Below are 18,401 nucleotides of genomic sequence, written 5' to 3'. Positions count from 1 at the left end.
GCAAAGGTGTACCTGGGGTCGTTGAGGAAGTTGTCGAATACGGTGCACCTTTCAGCGGTGCTCAGTTGGAAGAGCAGCATCGGCTGAGTCTTGCTGACGGAGAGTTGGACAAGGGCGGGTTTCTGCATCGCGTCAGGCTCGTTGTTGTACTCGATATCAATCCCGATGGTCTTGTGACACTAGAGCCTGAGGTGGCTCTCCTACTGCTCGAGGGAGGTCGTCATCTGCTTCTTGTCATTGGTGTGGATGACGTGCAACTTGGTGTTGCCATGCGCCTCCATGTCCCAGTACTCGTCGACGAACCCCATCGTCGGCAACAGGGCTTGGTGTCTTCTATGGAGATTGGTGTGATGGAGTGATTTGGTGGCAGCGCAATGGATGCTTTTTGTGGATGAGAAAGCGTTGGCAGGGGTCTGATTTTAAAGGGGGGGATGGTCGCCGCGGATGAACTGTGCGATCTCGCTGACGATGCGGTTGTGCAGATCGTGGGTTGGGGTTGCATCTGTGATCGTGGGTTTGTGGCGATGGAACCGCTCGGATTGTGCGGTTGTGCCCGAACATGATTTTTTTAGCGTGGTTTTATTTTATTTTTCATCAGTACAATCTGCTAACCACCATGTTCTGTGCGAACGGGTATTTTTCACGCTTATATGTATCGTATGTGTTCCTGAAACTGCATTGCATGTGGTACAGAACTTCTTCGTCTAACCAGAAGCACTGCATTTGTCTATAGGTTTGTACTGCACCAGTATTTTGCTGTACTTGCTACAGTCCCTGTAGTCATGTATGTATTCCAAAACTGCATTGCTTATGATACTGCACTGCTTTGTCTACCCAAATGCACTTTATTGTATAAAGTTGTGTCATGCATCTGTTTTTCTGCGTGTATGTGATGCAGCCCCTACCACAGGAGGTGTGTGGGGGGGGGGGGTTGCCCGCCCCCCATTTTTTTATTTGTGGCACTTATTTGGAGGTAAGAGTTATTTTTCTGACGCGTTATCTTAACACGCGCGTTGTTTTTCTGTATTTAATTTTTTTTCAACTGCATTTATTTATTTGTTTGACTGTCTGACCTTCATTGTTCTTCACAGCAAACTACGCTCGTATTAACTTATTTGTTCCTTTCTGCTCCATCTTATTTAGCTGGGCCGACCCGTTTTGGGCTAGCCCGTTTGACGTAACTCTTTCCTGCACGGGCCTCAGATGTGGACTTCCCAGGAGATCCGACCGCTCCGCTCATAGGGAGAGACCGAGAATAAACCTCTGTCCTCTCTTGCAGCCGCTCCCGAAGCATCTCTCCCTCGAGAAAAACCATTGTCGCCTGCAGCAACCGCCATCGCCCGCGGAACCGCTGTCCACATGGGGTCCCTATTGCTGCATTCCGCGTCCTCGTCCGCTCCGCCAGCCTTTCCCGCTGCGCTCCCGCAACCCTTTTCGTTTCGTTCCCGCTCCCGCCCCCACTGCCGCCGTTCATCCCCTTTTTTGTGGTACATTTTTCGTGCCCTCAGTCTTGATCGTTCCATATGTGTGGCCCCTCCTTCTGGTATGTGGTACATCAATTGAATTAACCAATTGAATCTTCTCCCATATGTGTGGCCCCTCCTTCTGGTATGTATTTGTTTTATTTTTATTGTTTTTAATTTGCCAATTTGGTTGTATCCCTATTTTTTGTTTGAATTTGATATGTGTCTTGAGAGTTTTGAAATGGATTGTTCTTATAAATATCTGCTATTTTTTGATGTTTATGCTTTGTTTATTTTGTGTATGGTGCTTACTTGATGTTGTACAAATTGGTGTTGCCTTGTTGTATCTAGTCCGGCATTCTTTTGCTAACAAACTGTGAAGTTAGTGTATGCAGCACTACATTTATATGTATATGTGAACTCCACTTTATGTATGTGTGAACTGCATTGTTTTTTATATTCAGGTTTTTCCATACGTATGTGTGTACTCCATTACATTGATATATGAACTGCTTTAGTTTTTGTTTGGCTTATGATTGCAGCTCTGCATTTATATGTATAAGTGTACTATATTTGTTCTTTTTGTGCACTTTTTAATGACCATAGTTAAACTTCATTTTGACACAGTGTCTTTTTTTCATGCTGGGGCGCCTGGGTTTGAGGAGGTTACTCAATTGATTGACCATTATTTTGCAGAGGGTGACGTTGGTGCGAGCTTTGACCAGAGATGTCCCGTCTTGTCTGAAACACAATCTCAGTCTGTTGATGGTATAGAGGAAGTTACACAGGAGTGGATGGTCTCAGAATAGCTTCGTGCATATGAATTGAACCAAAGCAAGAAGAAGTTGATGTTTGAAAATCACTCAAAAGAGTATGCGGAGAAGGAGAAGCAGAGGAGAGCTGCAGATGGTGCCAACAAGGGTGCCAAATTTGTCAAAGCCAAGCGGGCTGCTTTGCGGAAGAAGAGACTGAGTTCTGTTGGTGAGGAAGGTGGTACTCCTCGGCGGAGTCCACGTGTTGCTTGCATGAAGGAGAATCTTAGAAAGAGAACTGCTGAAGCTGGTGCAAAGGATCCTCAGCGCAAATGACCACATGTCAGTGAAGATCCCAACTCTGACGACGAGGACTTTGTCCTTGCTGATTTTGTGAGGGATGCTCAGGCTGGTAGACGGAAAGACTATGGTTCATCTAAGAGTCAACCCAAGCGTCCCCGTGATGATGGTGATGAAGGTGTTGGTGCTGACTCTGGTGGGGGACGGGTGTTGTCCCAAAGGTTTGTTGAAGTGGACTGCATTTTTTTCCTTCATTGTTATTCTATCTGTGTTTTTTATTTGTCTTTTTATGGCTAATCTTCTAATGTGGACTGCATTTCCCTTTACATAGAGGAATAAATCTAGTAAGAGCAATGCAACTGAAGATGATGCTGAGGGAGATGATGCTCGATTCAACAAGACCGTACGTTTGTTGCTCCCCACTATTTGCAAAGCTGATGCTTTACTGAAAGAAGCACACTAGTCGTGTTCGGGATGTGGGATTCAGTTTTTTACTTTGAACTGACAGTAAGGAAAAATGTGTTGCGCATTCTTATGTGCTATCCGAATGGAGTGATTGACCCTGCCACAATGATAATGGACTTTGGGAATGGCAGGTTTCTTTAAATCAATCATGATGCACTTCATCACATTTTTGATTTACTTATGGGAAGTCACACTGCACCAATGCCTGCAACCAGCGGCCATGATGACTCGTTGACTGCTCTCAAGGACGAGCTTGGCTTTGACTGTTCAAAAAGTATAGGTGTTAAGGACTTGCCTCAGAAGCTGGAGGTGTTGGTGCAGGAAGATGACCATGTGACGGTTGATCTTGCTATCAAGGTGTTCTTCCTGATACTTTATCAGAATTTGATGTGCCATGGGCCTGCAGTTTGTTTGGGCAGGGTTGGTGCCATGGTTGAGAACATGGATTATGCGGCTATGGCGCAGATGGACTTTTGTCAGCTTGTTGTTGATGAGCTGCAAGCAGCTGTGGTGAGGTGGCAGACAGAAGGCAGCAAGCAGAATTGTGCAGAGGGTTGTGCCATTGTCCCCTTGATTATGTATCTTGATTGCTTTAAGCTTCGCAAATTTTCAGTTATGCACACGTTGACGCCACGCGCGTCATACCTGATGACCAAGGACCTGATGGAGTTATACAACGAGGATATGCTTGTCAGGGGAAAGATTTATTGGAATCTTACAAATTTGGGAAGCTGCTGGTTAGTGCATCTGAGGTTTTTTTTTAAGTGCATTCATTATAAATCTGAACTTTCTAGTATTCACATGTGTACTTTTGTTCCCTTTTGTGTTTTTTTCAGTGGAAGGCGTCAGGTGATATTGCATACAACCATGCTACTGCAGTGCTATGTGGCGGCTCTGATGTGGGGCCTGGCACTCATGCTAGGTTTTATGAGCCTATCTGTAGCCAGCTTCCTGCCTGTGATGATGAGGCACCGTCTACTCGTGGTTTCACCGCTCGTCGGATGTTTGATAATAGAAGCTCTCGTAAACAGACATTTGTTGGCGGCAAAAAACACGAGGAGATTGATGAGCTTCTTCTGAAGGTTTTGAAGTTAATTGAAGATTTGCCAACCTCTGGTGACAGGTTGCGGACAGTTGCTGGTTTTTTCCCTACTGGCCATGGCCCACGAGATGAAGATATTGTTGCTGCTCATAATTTTGATTATGGCGTGGTTCAAAGTCTGAAGATTGTAGTGACGAATATTCGGTCTTCGTATGCTCAGTTGAAACATTCATAGGAAGAAAACTACGGTATCGAAAGGATGCTGAGCACATTTTGGATGAAATGAACCGTCAGGATGCTGGCACCGGCGCTTATAATGTACGTTCTAGGTTTTTTGTGGTTTTGAGCCTCTTTCGTGTATTATGTGGACTGCTACTGACTATTTGTTTTTTGTCATAGGCTGGAGTGGAATCTTCTAGTGTCGATGCATCTAGGGATGATGGAATTGGTCAGGTATAAGTACTTCTGCCATGTCTGTTCTGCCATGTGCCTCCCTTCTGGAACTTGATTTTTTTGCTTTCCATTTTATTGTGTTTTTGTGTACCTCACGATTTTGTAAAATGTTTACTGCTTGTGCATAGATGAAGTTTTTTTCCTTTTTGGTCATTACCATCTTATTTTCATTTTGGTTTGTTCTATGCCAATAGACTAGAGTTGGTGCTTGTGATGTGCACAAAGATTCCTACGATGGCTGTGAGAAGGACGAGGACTTGGCTGATGCATCGTCCCCTCCGGATGTTGTAGCTAATAAGGTTTAGTGGAATTATTTTTTCTTTTAGTGGGTTGTAATCTAATATTTTGTTGTTCTTATAAGCTTGACGTATGCTGTTCTGTTCACTCATGTGCATTTTCATTACATATGTGAGCTGCGTAGTTTTACATGTGTGAGCTTCAGTCTTTGATAGAAGTGAACTGCAGTTCTTTTTTGCATATGTTGGCTGCAGTGTTTGAGATAAGTGAACTGCATTTCTTTTTACATTTATGGATGGTGGTTCTTTGACATGTGTGGGCTGCAGTGTTTGACATAAGTGAACTGCAGTTATTCTACATATATGGACTACAGGCTTTGACATAAGTGAAGTGTGTGTTGTTGTGTCAATTAACCCCTCGCTCATTTGTGTCATTGTGTCTTTTTAAAACTTTTTACAGCCTGGAGATGAAAACGTAGAAGTTCATGTTGATGTGAACCAGGGGATTGTGTTGTTGCTTCTAGTGGCAGTGTTGACGCTTCTGTATCAGTTGCCGTCGATAGTGTAGAACCTTCCATAGATCAGGAGTCCCACGATACTATTTCCCCTAGTCGGCATGAAGATCCTGATGTTGGCATTGAAAAGCCGCTGGAGAATGTCATTCCTGCTGGTATAGTTGCTGCGTATCCTGTTTGTCTAACGCCCAACGATGTTTCTGCTATATCCAGAGTGGGGCCTCATGCAGCTGAGGTACCCAAGGATGTTGTGGTTGACCAGACTATTGTAAGCCCAGATAATGCTGATGTTGATACAATAGGGCAGTCCAGTGAGGCTGTGGTGGTTTCATCACAACCTAGACAAGTAAATGTTTTGGTCAGCTCTGAAGAACAACAACATGAATACTCTGACACTGAAGGCGAGATTTCTGTTTCGAACAATGAAGTTGAAGTTTTTCTCATTCAATTTTTTTAATTACTATGGTAGCTGCATTAGATGTTTAATGATAAGTGAAACTTCATCATTTGTTGGTGATTTTCAAAATAGTTAGCAGAATTTCCTTATCTTAATATTGGACTTCATTTTTTTTGATAAGTGAACTTCACCTTTTTATTGCAGATGACGAACTTCCTGTGGTGACACCGTCGAGCATTGATCCAGCTCTTCTGAAAATATACAATGAGTTGTACAGTGCTGTTATGAGGTCTCGAAAGGACAAAAAGAAGAAGTATGGCTTTTTAAAAATTGTTTTGTTCATATGTATTTTCTAATTTCAGTCTTTGCCCTTTCTCATTCTTGTTATCTTTGTAGTATCTTATGTTTCAGTTTTTCATAAAAAAAATCAGGGACATGATTGCTTTTAAAACTGAGATGTCTGATATTACCATTGGCGAAGTTGGTCAATCTTTTTGGGATAAAGGGATGCTCACTACATCCCTTGTAGATCTTGGGGTACCTTTGCTGGTAGATAAGTTTAAGGGATCTCCGACGATGGTTGTCCCGTACCATATTTGTGTAAGCATGCTGAAATTTTTGTTTTTGTTTTTTGATTTTCTTTTCTGTTTTGGTGTGATGACCTGTTTGCTTGAGCACTATTGCTCTGTTTGGTTTTGTTTTGACAGAAAGGTATTTGGCATGGTGGTAGTGTAAGCAGGAGTGTGAAATTGTTGTTCTCTTCAAAAGCCGATGAGCGTGTTGATAACAAAGATATGGTGAGTAATGTTTTTATGTGTTGAAGACCATTTTCTATGTGTTGGTTTTTAGAGTGTTCCTTTTCTTGTTCTTGTAATTATTTTATTTATTTATTACTTCCAATAGGTCTTGTTTGCAACATTTGATCCGTTGGAGACGAGGGATGGCGTTGGTCATTATTGTGTAGTCGCCTTGAATTTGAAGGAAAGGCGGTTTGAATTTCTTGACTCGCTCAGTAAACCTGGCAGCTACGATGCAAACAGGATTTTTAGGAGGATGGTTAAAAATATCAAGCATGCATGGAAAGAAGGCAGTTCAAGTTCTATTGATCCATTAAATCCTCCTACACTTGATGTATTTGTGTTGAAACATGTTATTGTCCCATTGCAGCCAAATGGGTATGTTCCTTGTAGCCCCTGTCTACCATACTGCTCAACTTTCTTTTACATTTTCATTATGTGAAACTGATGTTTTTTGTTCTTTTATTGCAGGCATGATTGTGAATTCTATATGTTTCAATTCTTGCAGGCTTGGGATGGTGTTCGAGTTGCTAAGTTTGGAGTGGAGCACATTGGCTACATCAGAAAGACCATGCTCTATAGTTGGTTAATATCACCAAAGTGTTGCCTTGAGTTATCATCACTTCTAATTTTTGCAGATAAAGGTTTGTTTTAGTGAACTTCTTTTATTTCTCTTACTTTTTTCTTTGTCTACTACTTGCTTCCGCTTCTTAAGGTCTTTTTTACTAGTGTGTTTAGTGAGATGTGTGATTTACAATGGATGGCTATATATTTTGTTGTGTAAGTGAGCTGCATTTGCTGTAGACAAGTGAGCTGCATTTGCTGTAGACAAGTAAGCTGCATTGTTCTATACAAGTGAGCTGCATTATTCTATACAAGTGGGATACATTGTTCTAGACAAGTGGGCTGCATTATTCTACACAAGTGGGTTGCATTCTCTTCTTTAGTGAACTGCATTCTTTTATATTTATTGAGATGCATCTAATGTTTTTGTTTTTGTATTTGGGATGAGTGTTCCCATATTTTCTTCTCCTCGTTATCAGGTTTTTATGGGGATCTTTATGGAGGCTGTACATCATTGTTTGAGTCGCAGGGTTCTGAGGTAGTTATGGAGGATTGTGACATTGAAATCTCTCCAGAGAACTCTGGTACTTCTGCTGGAGATGTTTTGAACACAGATGCTTTATCTGGACCTGCTTGTGAAAAGGTTGCTCGCCCTGGCTCTCCTCATGAGGTAGTTGATGTTGATGATGATTTTGTTACGCCGATGCCACACGTCACTAGGACTAGGAGTGCAACAATCAATCGTCCTCCTGTGGATGAGGCTGAAGTATTTTCGAACAAGAGGGTAGGTGAGAGGGCTTTTAAGTTGAGAGGCTCTTTAGAGAAATTGAAGCCCCTGAGGTTCAAATATATTGATGAGGCGAGGATAATAAAGGATCTCGTTCTCAGCAAAGATTTTGTAACCAAATACCACGAGTAAGTTTTATGTGTGTGCCCTTCATCCTTTTGTGTGTTTTGTTTTTAAGTTTATTTTATTGATCCCATCTGTGTATGTTTACTGCAGGGATGTGTTCTTTATGGTGAATAATTCTTTTGGTGATGTGAAAAATTACAAAGTTGACTATATCTATAATACATTTGGCAAAGGAGCTTTAATGGACTCGTATCTCATGGATTTTGTCATCAAGTACTGGAAGAAAACCCTTAAATGAGTTTAGTTTATCATTCTGGTGAACGTGTGTTGTCATTTTTCCTCTTGTACCAATTTTTTCATGTCCATGCGTGCATGCATGTTTTATTCTTTTTTTTCATGCCCTATTTTTTTTCTTTTTCTATGCAGTATGTTCTTCAAATGGAAACCTTTGTGAAGAAAGATGATGAAGGACACCCTGTGTTGCCAGTTGTTCATACCCCATTTGTTCTAGAAGATGCAGTTAAGAAGTTCAAGGTTTTTGTGAGCGGTAACGAAAACCTGTTGGACGCAAAACTGGTAAGGCCATTGTTTTCCGTCATTTATTTTCTGGTTTGTTGCATTTATTTTTAGAGTTATTTTGGAACAGTGGTCCTAGTGCTATGTGTCGAACGAACTTTTCATTTTTCATTTTGTTTTTTGATGTGACAGATTATGATGCGCACTCCAAGGATGGTCGTTATTCCTTATACACGATGAACCAGCATCGCCAGACGATTGATATCCATGACACTAGGAAGTACACTGGCCATCCTAATTTCATGACAAAGTGGCGCAGGACTGACTACCACTCGGATTGCACTGAAGTGGTATGTCATTTTTTCTAGCCAAGTTCAAAACTTTTTTGTGTTTCTCCTACTGCATATTTTTTATAAACTGCACGTGCAATGTTAGCACACATAGCACCACACTTGTTAATATAGTGCACTGCAACATATGCGTGACAGAACTGCATTTTCTCTCACACACCCCAATCTGTGTAAAAGAGTGATAAAAGGAAATGACCTCATGTGCATTTAAAAGAGGGACTGTCTAGACATTGAGAAGAACTTTGTATTTTTTGGTTCGTCTGAATAATTACTGATCTTTGACATGTGTTATTTTACTTTGTGCTGCCGTTTTTGCTGGATGAGGAAGATGACTCAGCTACTGAAGGCGATTTATGGTGAAAATTGTATAAATCTAAGAACCACCCTGACTGGGTTAAATTGGCAGAGAAGCCCTCTTACCCAGTCGTGCCAGCGCATGGAACAAACGAGTGTGGAATCTATGTTCTGAGGTTGACGTAGTTGTATGACGGCCAACGTCTAGTCGACAAAATTGTAAAATCTAATGTAATCCCTTCTTTGTTTCTTCTTTTCTTGTAACTGTTTTTATTTTTTATTTTTCACCTTTTGTTCTTATGAAAACCTTTTTTTAATCACTGGTTTGCATTTTTTTAATTTCTTTCAGCCTGCTATTGAAGATTGGAAGGCGGGATACATTTTCTAGCCGCTGTTCAATCCTTCGAACATGTTGTATTATGAAGACATGCCACCTGAGCTACGAAATCTAATTACAAGCCTTGGGCTTACTTCCCTGTCACAGTCGCAGACGCAGTAACAGTCATCTGTCTTTTTTTCTGGGTAAAAGCCTATGTATGGACAAGAACTAGGGTTCATGTTGTATATTGTGTGCTCTCTAAGGTAGATAATGTATGAAAAGACTATTTTTTCTGTTGTTGTGTTTCATCTGCTTTTTGCAGCAGCGTATATGGACGAATTTGTGTGTGTGTTTTATATTATATAAATAACTCATACAGTATATATATGTGCGAACGGGCATTTTTTGTCACGTTTTATATGTATTGTATGTGTCCCCGAAACTGCATTGCTTATGATAACGCACTTCTACGTCTAACCAAAAGCACTGCATTTGTCTTTAGGTTTGTACTGCATCTGTGTTTTCTGTACTTGCTACAGCCCCTGTATTCATGTATGTATTCCGAAACTGCATTGTTTATGATACTCCACTACTTTGTCTAACCAAATGCACTTTATTTGTCTAGAGTTGTGTCCTGCATCTATTTTTTGCGTGTACGTGATGCAACCCCTGTCACTGGAGGTGGGTGGGGGGTTGCCCCCTCCCCCATTTTTTATTTGTGACACTTATTTGGAAAAACAGGATATCTGCACTGCGCCTGTCAACCAAGCGCATTGCGTGTGTTAGCGCGAGGCTAAGCAGGGGGTGGGAGGGGGGTCGTGACCCCTCTCCCCACCCCCTGCGAGGCTGAGCTTGGAACGAGCCGGAGCAGGCGGCGACGTGGCGTGCCGCAGTGCCACATGCGTAGGCGAGTCCTTCACACCCCAGAGCCTCCTGTCTATCTTAGGGGTGTGGCTCTGGGGTTGCGTGCATTCTAGGGTTTGAAAAAAATAGAATATTCGCACTGCGCCTGTCAACCAAGCGCACTGCGTGCGTTAGCGCGAGGCCGAGCCTGGAACGAGCCGGAGCAGGCGGCGACGCGGCGTGCCGTTTCGCTGCATGCGTAGGCGAGCCCGGCACACCCCAGAGCCCCCTGTCTATCTTAGGGGTGTAGCTCTAGGGTTGCGTGCATCCTAGGGTTTGCAAAAACAGAATATCCACACTGCGCCTGTCAACCAAGCGCACTATGTGCGTTAGCGTGAGGCCGAGCAGCGGGTGGGAGGGGGTCGTGACCCCCTCCCCACCCCCCGGCGAGGCCGAGTCTGGACCGAGCCAAAGCAGGCGGCGACGCGGCGTGCCGCGGTGCCGCATGCGTAGGTGAGTCCGTCATACCCAGAGCCCTCTATCTATCTTAGGGGTGTGGCTTTGGGGTTGCGTGTGTCCTAGGGTTTGGAAAAAACAGAATATCCACATTGCGCCTGTCAACCAAGTGCACTGCGTGTGTTAGCGCGTGATACATCTCCAACGTATCTACTTTTCCAAACACTTTTGCCCTTGTTTTGGACTCTAACTTGCATAATTTGAATGGAACTAACCTGGACTGACGTTGTTTTCAGCAGAATTACCATGGTGTTATTTATGTGCAGAAACAAGCATTCTCGGCATGACCTGAAACTTCACGGAGCAACTTTTCAAAAAATATGAAAAATACCTGCAAAAGATGAAGGCCAGGGGGCCCACCACCTGTCCACGATGGTGGGGGCGCGCCTGCCCCCTAGGGCGCGCCCCCCTACCTCGTGGGCCCCCTGTTGCCTCTCTGACTCCAACTCCAACTCCATATATTGTGTTTCGGGGAGAAAAAATCAGAGAGAAGAAATCATCGCTTTTTACGATATGGAGCCGCCGCCAAGCCCTAAAACCTCTCGGGAGGGCTGATCTGGAGTCCGTTCGGGGCTCCGGAGAGGGGAATCCGTCGCCATCGTCATCATCAACCATCCTCCATCACCAATTTCATGATGCTCACCGTCGTGTGTGAGTAATTCCATCATAGGCTTGCTGGACGGTGATGGGTTGGATGGGATCTATCATGTAATCGAGTTAGTTTTGTTAGGGTTTGATCCCTAGTTTCCACTATGCTCTGAGATTGATGTTGCTATGACTTTGCTATGCTTAATGCTTGTCACTAGGGCCCGAGTGCCATGGTTTCAAATCTGAACCAATTATGTTTTCATCAATATATGAGTGTTCTTGATCCTATCTTGCAAGTCTATAGTCACCTATTATGGGTTATGATCTGTTAACCCCGAAGTGACAATAATCGGGAGACTTACCGGTGATGACCGTAGTTTGAGGAGTTCATGTATTCACTATGTGTTAATGCTTTGTTCCGGTTCTCTATTAAAAGGAGGCCTTAATATCCCTTAGTTTCCGTAAGGACCCTGCTACCATGGGAGGGTAGGACAAAAGATGTTATGCAAGTTCTTTTCCATAAGCACGTATGACTATATTTGGAATACATGCCTACATTACATTGACGAACTAGAGCTAGTTCTGTGTCACCCTAGGTTATGACTGTTACATGATGAACCGCATCCGGCATAATTCTCCATCACCGATCCATTGCCTATGAGCTTTCCATATATTGTTCTTCGCTTATTTACTTTCCCGTTGCTATTGCTATCATCACTACAAAATACCAAAAACATTGCTTTTACTACCGTTACCTTTTGTTACCGTCACCACTACTATCATATTATTTTGCTACTAAATACTTTGTTGCAGATACTAAGTTTCCAGGTGTGGTTGAATTGACAACTCAGCTGCTAATACTTGAGAGTATTCTTTGGCTCCCCTTGTGTCGAATCAATAAATTTGGGTTGAATACTTTACCCTTGAAAACTGTTGCGATCCCCTATACTTGTGGGTTATCAATACTATTTTATGGCACCGCTGCCGGGGAGCATAGCTCTATTCTTTGAGTCACTTGGGATATATATCTGCTTATCATTATGAAGAACTTGAGAGATCCAAAAACCAAAATCTATCCCTCAACTACGAGGGGAGGTAAGTAACTGCCATCTAGCTCTGCACTTGATTCACCTTCTGTTTTGAGTAAGCTTGCGACACCTACACCTGCTTCTGCTATTCTTTCTGATATGTCGCATGTTATTGATGATGCCACTTCTGCTATGCATGATACTTATGATGAAACTACTTCTACGCTTGATACTACTGTGCCACTTGGTAAATTTCTTGATGAACAACTTGCTAGAGCTAGAGAAATTGAAAATATTGAATCTGATGATACTGATGAAAGTGATATGAAGAATCACTTGCTATTCCTAAGGGTTATGTTTTTGATCAAGAAGCTTCTTTAGCTATTTTAGCTTGCAAAAATAGAAATGAACTCAAAAGGCTATTAGCTAAATGGAGTAGGCAATATCTAAATGCTAGAATGAAACCTGACCTTGCTTTTGCTACTTCACCTATCTTTGTTACTGATAAGGATTATGAATTCTTTGTTGATCCTGATATAATTACTTTGGTTGAATCTGATCCTTTTCATGGCTATGAATCTGAAACTGTTGTGGCACATCTTACTAAATTAAATGATATAGCCACCTTGTTCACTAATGATGAGAGAACTCTCTACTTTTATATCCTTAAAATATTTCTGTTCTCATTAAAGGGTGATGCTAAGATATGGTTTAATTCTCTTGATCCTGGTTGTGTGCGTAGTCCCCAGGATATGATTTATTACTTCTCTGCTAAATATTTCCCTGCTCATAAGAAACAAGCTGCATTAAGGGATATATATAATTTTGTGCAAATTGAAGAAGAGAGTCTCCCACAATCTTGGGGGAGGCTTCTCAAATTACTTAATGCTTTGCCTGATCATCCTCTTAAGAAAAATGAAATACTTGATATCTTTTATAATGGACTAACCGATGCTTCCTGAGATTACCTGGATAGTTGTGTTGGTTCTGTTTTCAGGGAAAGAACACCGGATGAAGCTGAAATTCTATTGAATAATATGTTGACAAATGAAAATAATTGGACACCTCCGAAGCCAATTCCTGAGCCTATTCCTAAACCAACTTCGAAGAAGAGGGGTATTCTATTTCTCAGTCCTGAAGATATGCAAGAGGCAAAGAAATCTATGAAAGAAAAAGGTATTAAAGCTGAAGATGTTAAGAATTTACCTCCTATTGAAGAAATACATGGTCTTAATTTACCGCTTGTTGAAGAAACATATAATCTTAATCCATTACCTATTGAAGAAACTCATGGTCTTGATAACCCGACACAGGTAGTAAAGGTAAATTCTCTCTACAGATATGATAAAGCTGAAATCCCATTTACTAAATTTGCTAGCCCATGCTTAGATGAGTTTGATAAATTTATGGCTAAGCAAGAAGACTTTAATGCTTATTTTGGTAGACAATTGAAATACAGTTCAAATATGCTTGAGCACTTGGGTGATTATATGGCTAATGTCAAAGGTGAACTTAAACTTATTAGTAAACATGCTTCTATGGTTACCACTCAAGTAGAACAAGTACTTAAAGCTCAAAATGATTTCCTCAATGAATTGAATAGTAAGAATAATGATAATGCTGTTAGAGTGGCTACTAGAACTAGTAGAATGACTCGGGAACCTTTGTATCTTGAAGGCCATCCTAAGAGAATTGAGCAAGATTCTCAGAAAAATAATATAGATGCACCTAGTCCTTCTAAAAGGAAGAAAAAGAAAAATGATAGGACTTTGCATGCTTCTAGTGAACCTATTACTGAAACACCTGAGAATCCAAATGATATTTCTATTTCTGATGCTGAAACACAATCAGGTAATGAACCTGAAACTAGTGATAATGTTAACAATAATGTTCATAATGATGCTCAACCTAGTAATGATAATGACATAGAAATTGAACCTGCTGTTGATCTTGATAACCCACAATCAAAGAATCAACATTATGATAAAAAAGACTTTGTTGCTAGGAAACATGGTAAAGAAAGAGAGCCTTGGGTTCAGAAACCCATGCCTTTTCCTCCCAAACCATCCAAGAAAAAGGATGATGAGGATTTTGAGCGCTTTACTGAAATGATTAGACCTATCTTTTTGCGTATGCGATTAACTGATATGCTCAAAACCAATCCTTATGCTAAGTACATGAAAGATATTATTACAAATAAAAGAAAGATACCGGAAGCTGAAATTTCCACCATGCTTGCTAATTATACTTTTAAGGGTGGAATACCAAAGAAACTTGGAGATCCCGGTGTACCAACTATACCATGCTCCATTAAAAGAAACTATGTTAAAACTGCTTTATGTGATCTTGGAGCCGGTGTTAGTGTTATGCCTCTCTCTTTATATCGTAGACTTGATTTGAATAAGTTGACACCTACTGAAATATCTTTGCAAATGGCTGATAAATCAACTGCTATACCTGTCGGTATTTGTGAGGACGTGCCTGTTGTAGTTGCAAACGTTACTATTTTAACGGACTTTGTTATTCTTGATATTCCCGAGGACGATATATGTCTATTATTCTTGGAAGACCCTTTTTGAATACTGCAGGGGCTGTTATTAATTGCACTAAAGGCAATGTCACTTTTCATGTTAATGGTAATGAGCATACGGTACACTTTCCGAGGAGACAACCTCAAGTTCATAGTATCAACTCTATTGGAAAAATTCCATCGATTATATTTGGAGGTTTTGAATTTCCTCTTCCTACTGTAAAGAAGAAATATGATATTCTTATTAATGGGGATGTGCATATCCCCGTTGAGGTAACATAGTGTTATTCGAAATTTCTCCAGTTCCATGTTATTCGGAATGAGTTCGTTAACAAGACTTGATCAACCTTGTTAGTGGATTCCTTTTGATGATCATGAGATGGATGAAACTAGAAGGCACAACCTTCTGTACCCCACTTTTACTTTCTGTCTATTATCTGATTATCCCTGCATTATAAAAATACCTCAAAAATAAAAGTTCTCCAAATGCCTTGAAATTTAAATATGACTTTTTCTAGAATATTTGAGAATATTTGGCACTGAGAACACAGCAGGGGGGTCAACCACCTGCCCAGGGCGTGCCCCCTACCTCGTGGGCCCATGGTGGCCCTCCTCCACTTATTCCTGCACCCACACACTCCTTCTTCCTCCCCCAAACACGAATATCGAGCTCAAGCACGAGTTCTAGCTCACTTTGCTGCCATTTTCGATCTCCTTGCTCAAAGCACCTCTCACAAAACTGCTTGGGGAGATTGTTCCTTAGTATGTGACTCCTCCATTGGTCCAATTAGTTTTTGTTCTAGTGCTTTATTCATTGCAAATTTATGCTGCTTAGGTGACCCTGTTCTTGAGCTTGCATGTCAAATTTATATGGTCAAAAGTAGTTTTGATGCATGATATAGGCCCTAGGCACTTGTAGGAGTAGTTGCTATCAATATTATTGAGTTTGGTTTACTTTTATTTTGAAGTTACTAAAAATTTCAGAATTTCTCAGAAAATGATGAGGGGAATTTTTAGGGGCTCATCGAGCCAAAGCTCGAAGGAAAAGGCACCGAAGGCTATGTATAATCTGCCGCGCACCGCGGAGGTTTGGGTGTGTGAATGGCCTTCCAAGGATTTCTTGAGAGCAGCCGGGATTTATGAAGATTTTCATGAATTGGCTAAGAATGCAGGCCTCACCGCTTTCCTCCATGACCAATGCGATCAGTATCTCTTACTCACAAATATCTTTGTGCAAAACTTTCATTTCCATTCTAGGAGCTCACCACCTACGGTGGAGTTTTATTTATATGATGAGCATAAGGAGATGTCACTTTATGATTTTTGTCGGGTTTTTTTAGTCCCTTTTGAGGGCAAGACAGAAGAACCACATCGCGATGATGTGGAGGGGTTTATTGATACTATCACTGTAGGGGAAACAATGAAGGTTTCCGATGCACGAATCACCAGCATACATTTTCCAGTTTTACGTTATTTTGCATTATTTGCTAGTCGTTGCTTAATTGGTCGCGGAAACTGTGGAAACCTTAGTGTCCCTGATATTATTATTTTGCTCCATGGTTTATATGGTGATAACTCTGTTAGTATGGGCGGCATTGTTTTGCTCCATGGTTTTGTATCTGTGTAGTATGTTTTGGTATCACATATTAGATTTTTCAAAGTTTTCTAGATACTTGTTCTAATACAAACTCAGCAATCATTACCTAGTGCAACGACATTGTTTTTACAAAGAAACGTTCGATATGAAGCAATGAACATAAGCAAAACCTAGCAGACATGAAACAAGGAACAACACAACCACTAAAGTAAAATGAAACTAAACATAGCCCTGTTCATTTCTAGTTGCGGTATGGGATTACAACCTTGTTCTTCTTCTTCGCTTCTTTTTCTCTTTTTGCCTTGTCCAGACCCATTATGACATCGTAGATAATTCTCCATGACTCATATGTTGCGAATGCATCTATTGCTGCATACTTGATAAGCTTGTCTGGCAGCGGGCAAAACCCCCACGGAGTATGGTCCTCTGTGCGGTTAATTTTGTTCTTCATGTTGGTAGTGAATGTCGATCAACCTGCCGGCAACATCAGCCAAAGAGTCAAACTTCTTTTTATTGTATGGGTCTCTCCATTCCACCTGAATATCAATGTAGTTGTCGGAGTTGATCTCCAAGCCAGCTAGCTTCAGGTTGTTTTTGTCTCCTTCAATGGCGAATCTGGCGAAGGTGTATTCATCATTCATGAGGAATTTGTCCAGTTCCATTGGCCTGCAAGATGTTTGTATAGACTGAATATAGTTTATTTTTTAGAACCACCAATGTTTTTTTTGTTTTTTCTAAAACTGAAGTGCAATATGAATACCTGAATCTGTTTTAGTGAGTAGCTGCTAATACTTTGTACATCATAACTAGTAAATCTCATAATAGTTTCCATAAACAATGCATGTTTGTTTTCTTGAATTGAATTTCATACATGTTTTAGATAGTAATGGTGCAGTTTTCTATTGTTCAGGCAGATAATTTGTATTTGGTAAAACAAAATAAAACTACGTGTATCGCTAGATAATCTAATTCAAGAATTGAACACATGAGTTACATGTAGCCAGATGAAAACTGTTAATGAATTCAAATGCCATGCTTTTTAAAAATGAGAACCAAAGTTTAAATAATGGCAATTGCGATGAGGAAAATTTAAAATCAATATTGACAAGCAATATTACAGATTGATAATTATTCTCACCTGTCTTTAGCTGCAGAGATGTGGTGGACAAGGCATTCTTTTTCTACGCATAGCTGGAGCACTGCTGCCCGCTGTGGCTTCATGTAGTGCGTGTACTCGAGATCAACGCCAACTAGGACGGGAAGTCTGCCGAGCTTCCTCCTAAGCGTGGACAACATCTTGTCCATGTCTTGACCCTTGCTTGTGCAAACGACGTGGAGCTTGTGGTTGCCATGGAGGTCAACGTCGCGGAGCCCCCTGGTGTACTTGCGGTGCTGCATGTATAGAGGTGCATCCGCTATGGCTCTCCTCTGCTCTCTCGCGTTTGTTCTGGAGAGAGAGGTTAGTGAAAGGAAGTGTGGAGAAGAAGATGCGATGGGTTTTTTGGGGGGGACGAAGCAGTTGTGTTTTCTCCTCTGCTCTCCGTGACAGGACGTGGGAGTGGTGGAGCGGGGTGGTAGCGTGGTGGGGCTGTGTTTTTAGTTACGTGGCAACTGCAGAGAGGTTCTACTATGAGGAGGCTGTCTTAGTGTGTTGGAAATCCGGAACATCGTCGCCTCTTTTTTGTGACAAGTTCAGGTATGCACGCAGTTGTCAGAAAATGTGATGATTGTGTTTTCGGTGAATTTTCCTAGTAAGTGCACTTCTTCGCTATCACGACAGAACTGCCTATGTCCACAAAGTGTACTGCATGCAAATGTAATTTTATTCTTCATATACTGTATTATATCGGACCAGGATTCATACAGATGTACGCACATTACTTTTTTGATGGAGTTCTTTCTTATTTTCTCTTTCTTATATGTGATGGTGATGCAGCTTTTGTGTGGATGGAGGGTAGTGTGGATAGGGGTATCGGACTGCTT

At 41.4% G+C, this 18,401-nt stretch overlaps 1 protein-coding gene across 1 annotated transcript; it reads right to left on the bottom strand.

Moving 5' to 3' along the window:
* Window positions 1–16,852: 16,852 nt before the first annotated feature.
* On the bottom strand, window positions 16,853–17,816 carry LOC147959666 (uncharacterized). Its single transcript, XM_087532809.1, has 2 exons — window positions 17,557–17,816; window positions 16,853–17,084 (listed from the first exon to the last, which is right to left on the bottom strand). The coding sequence occupies exons 1-2, from the start codon at window positions 17,814–17,816 to the stop codon at window positions 16,853–16,855; spliced, it is 492 nt and encodes a 163-aa protein (XP_087388935.1).
* Window positions 17,817–18,401: the final 585 nt, after the last annotated feature.

This window comes from Triticum urartu, chromosome 7A (genome assembly GCF_056163025.1).
Source record: "Triticum urartu cultivar PI428250 chromosome 7A, HENAU_Tu73, whole genome shotgun sequence".
In the NCBI taxonomy this organism is placed as follows: Eukaryota; Viridiplantae; Streptophyta; class Magnoliopsida; order Poales; family Poaceae; genus Triticum; species Triticum urartu.
The sequence above is the reverse complement of the archived record's forward strand: the minus strand, read 5'-3'. Positions and strand labels throughout refer to the sequence as shown.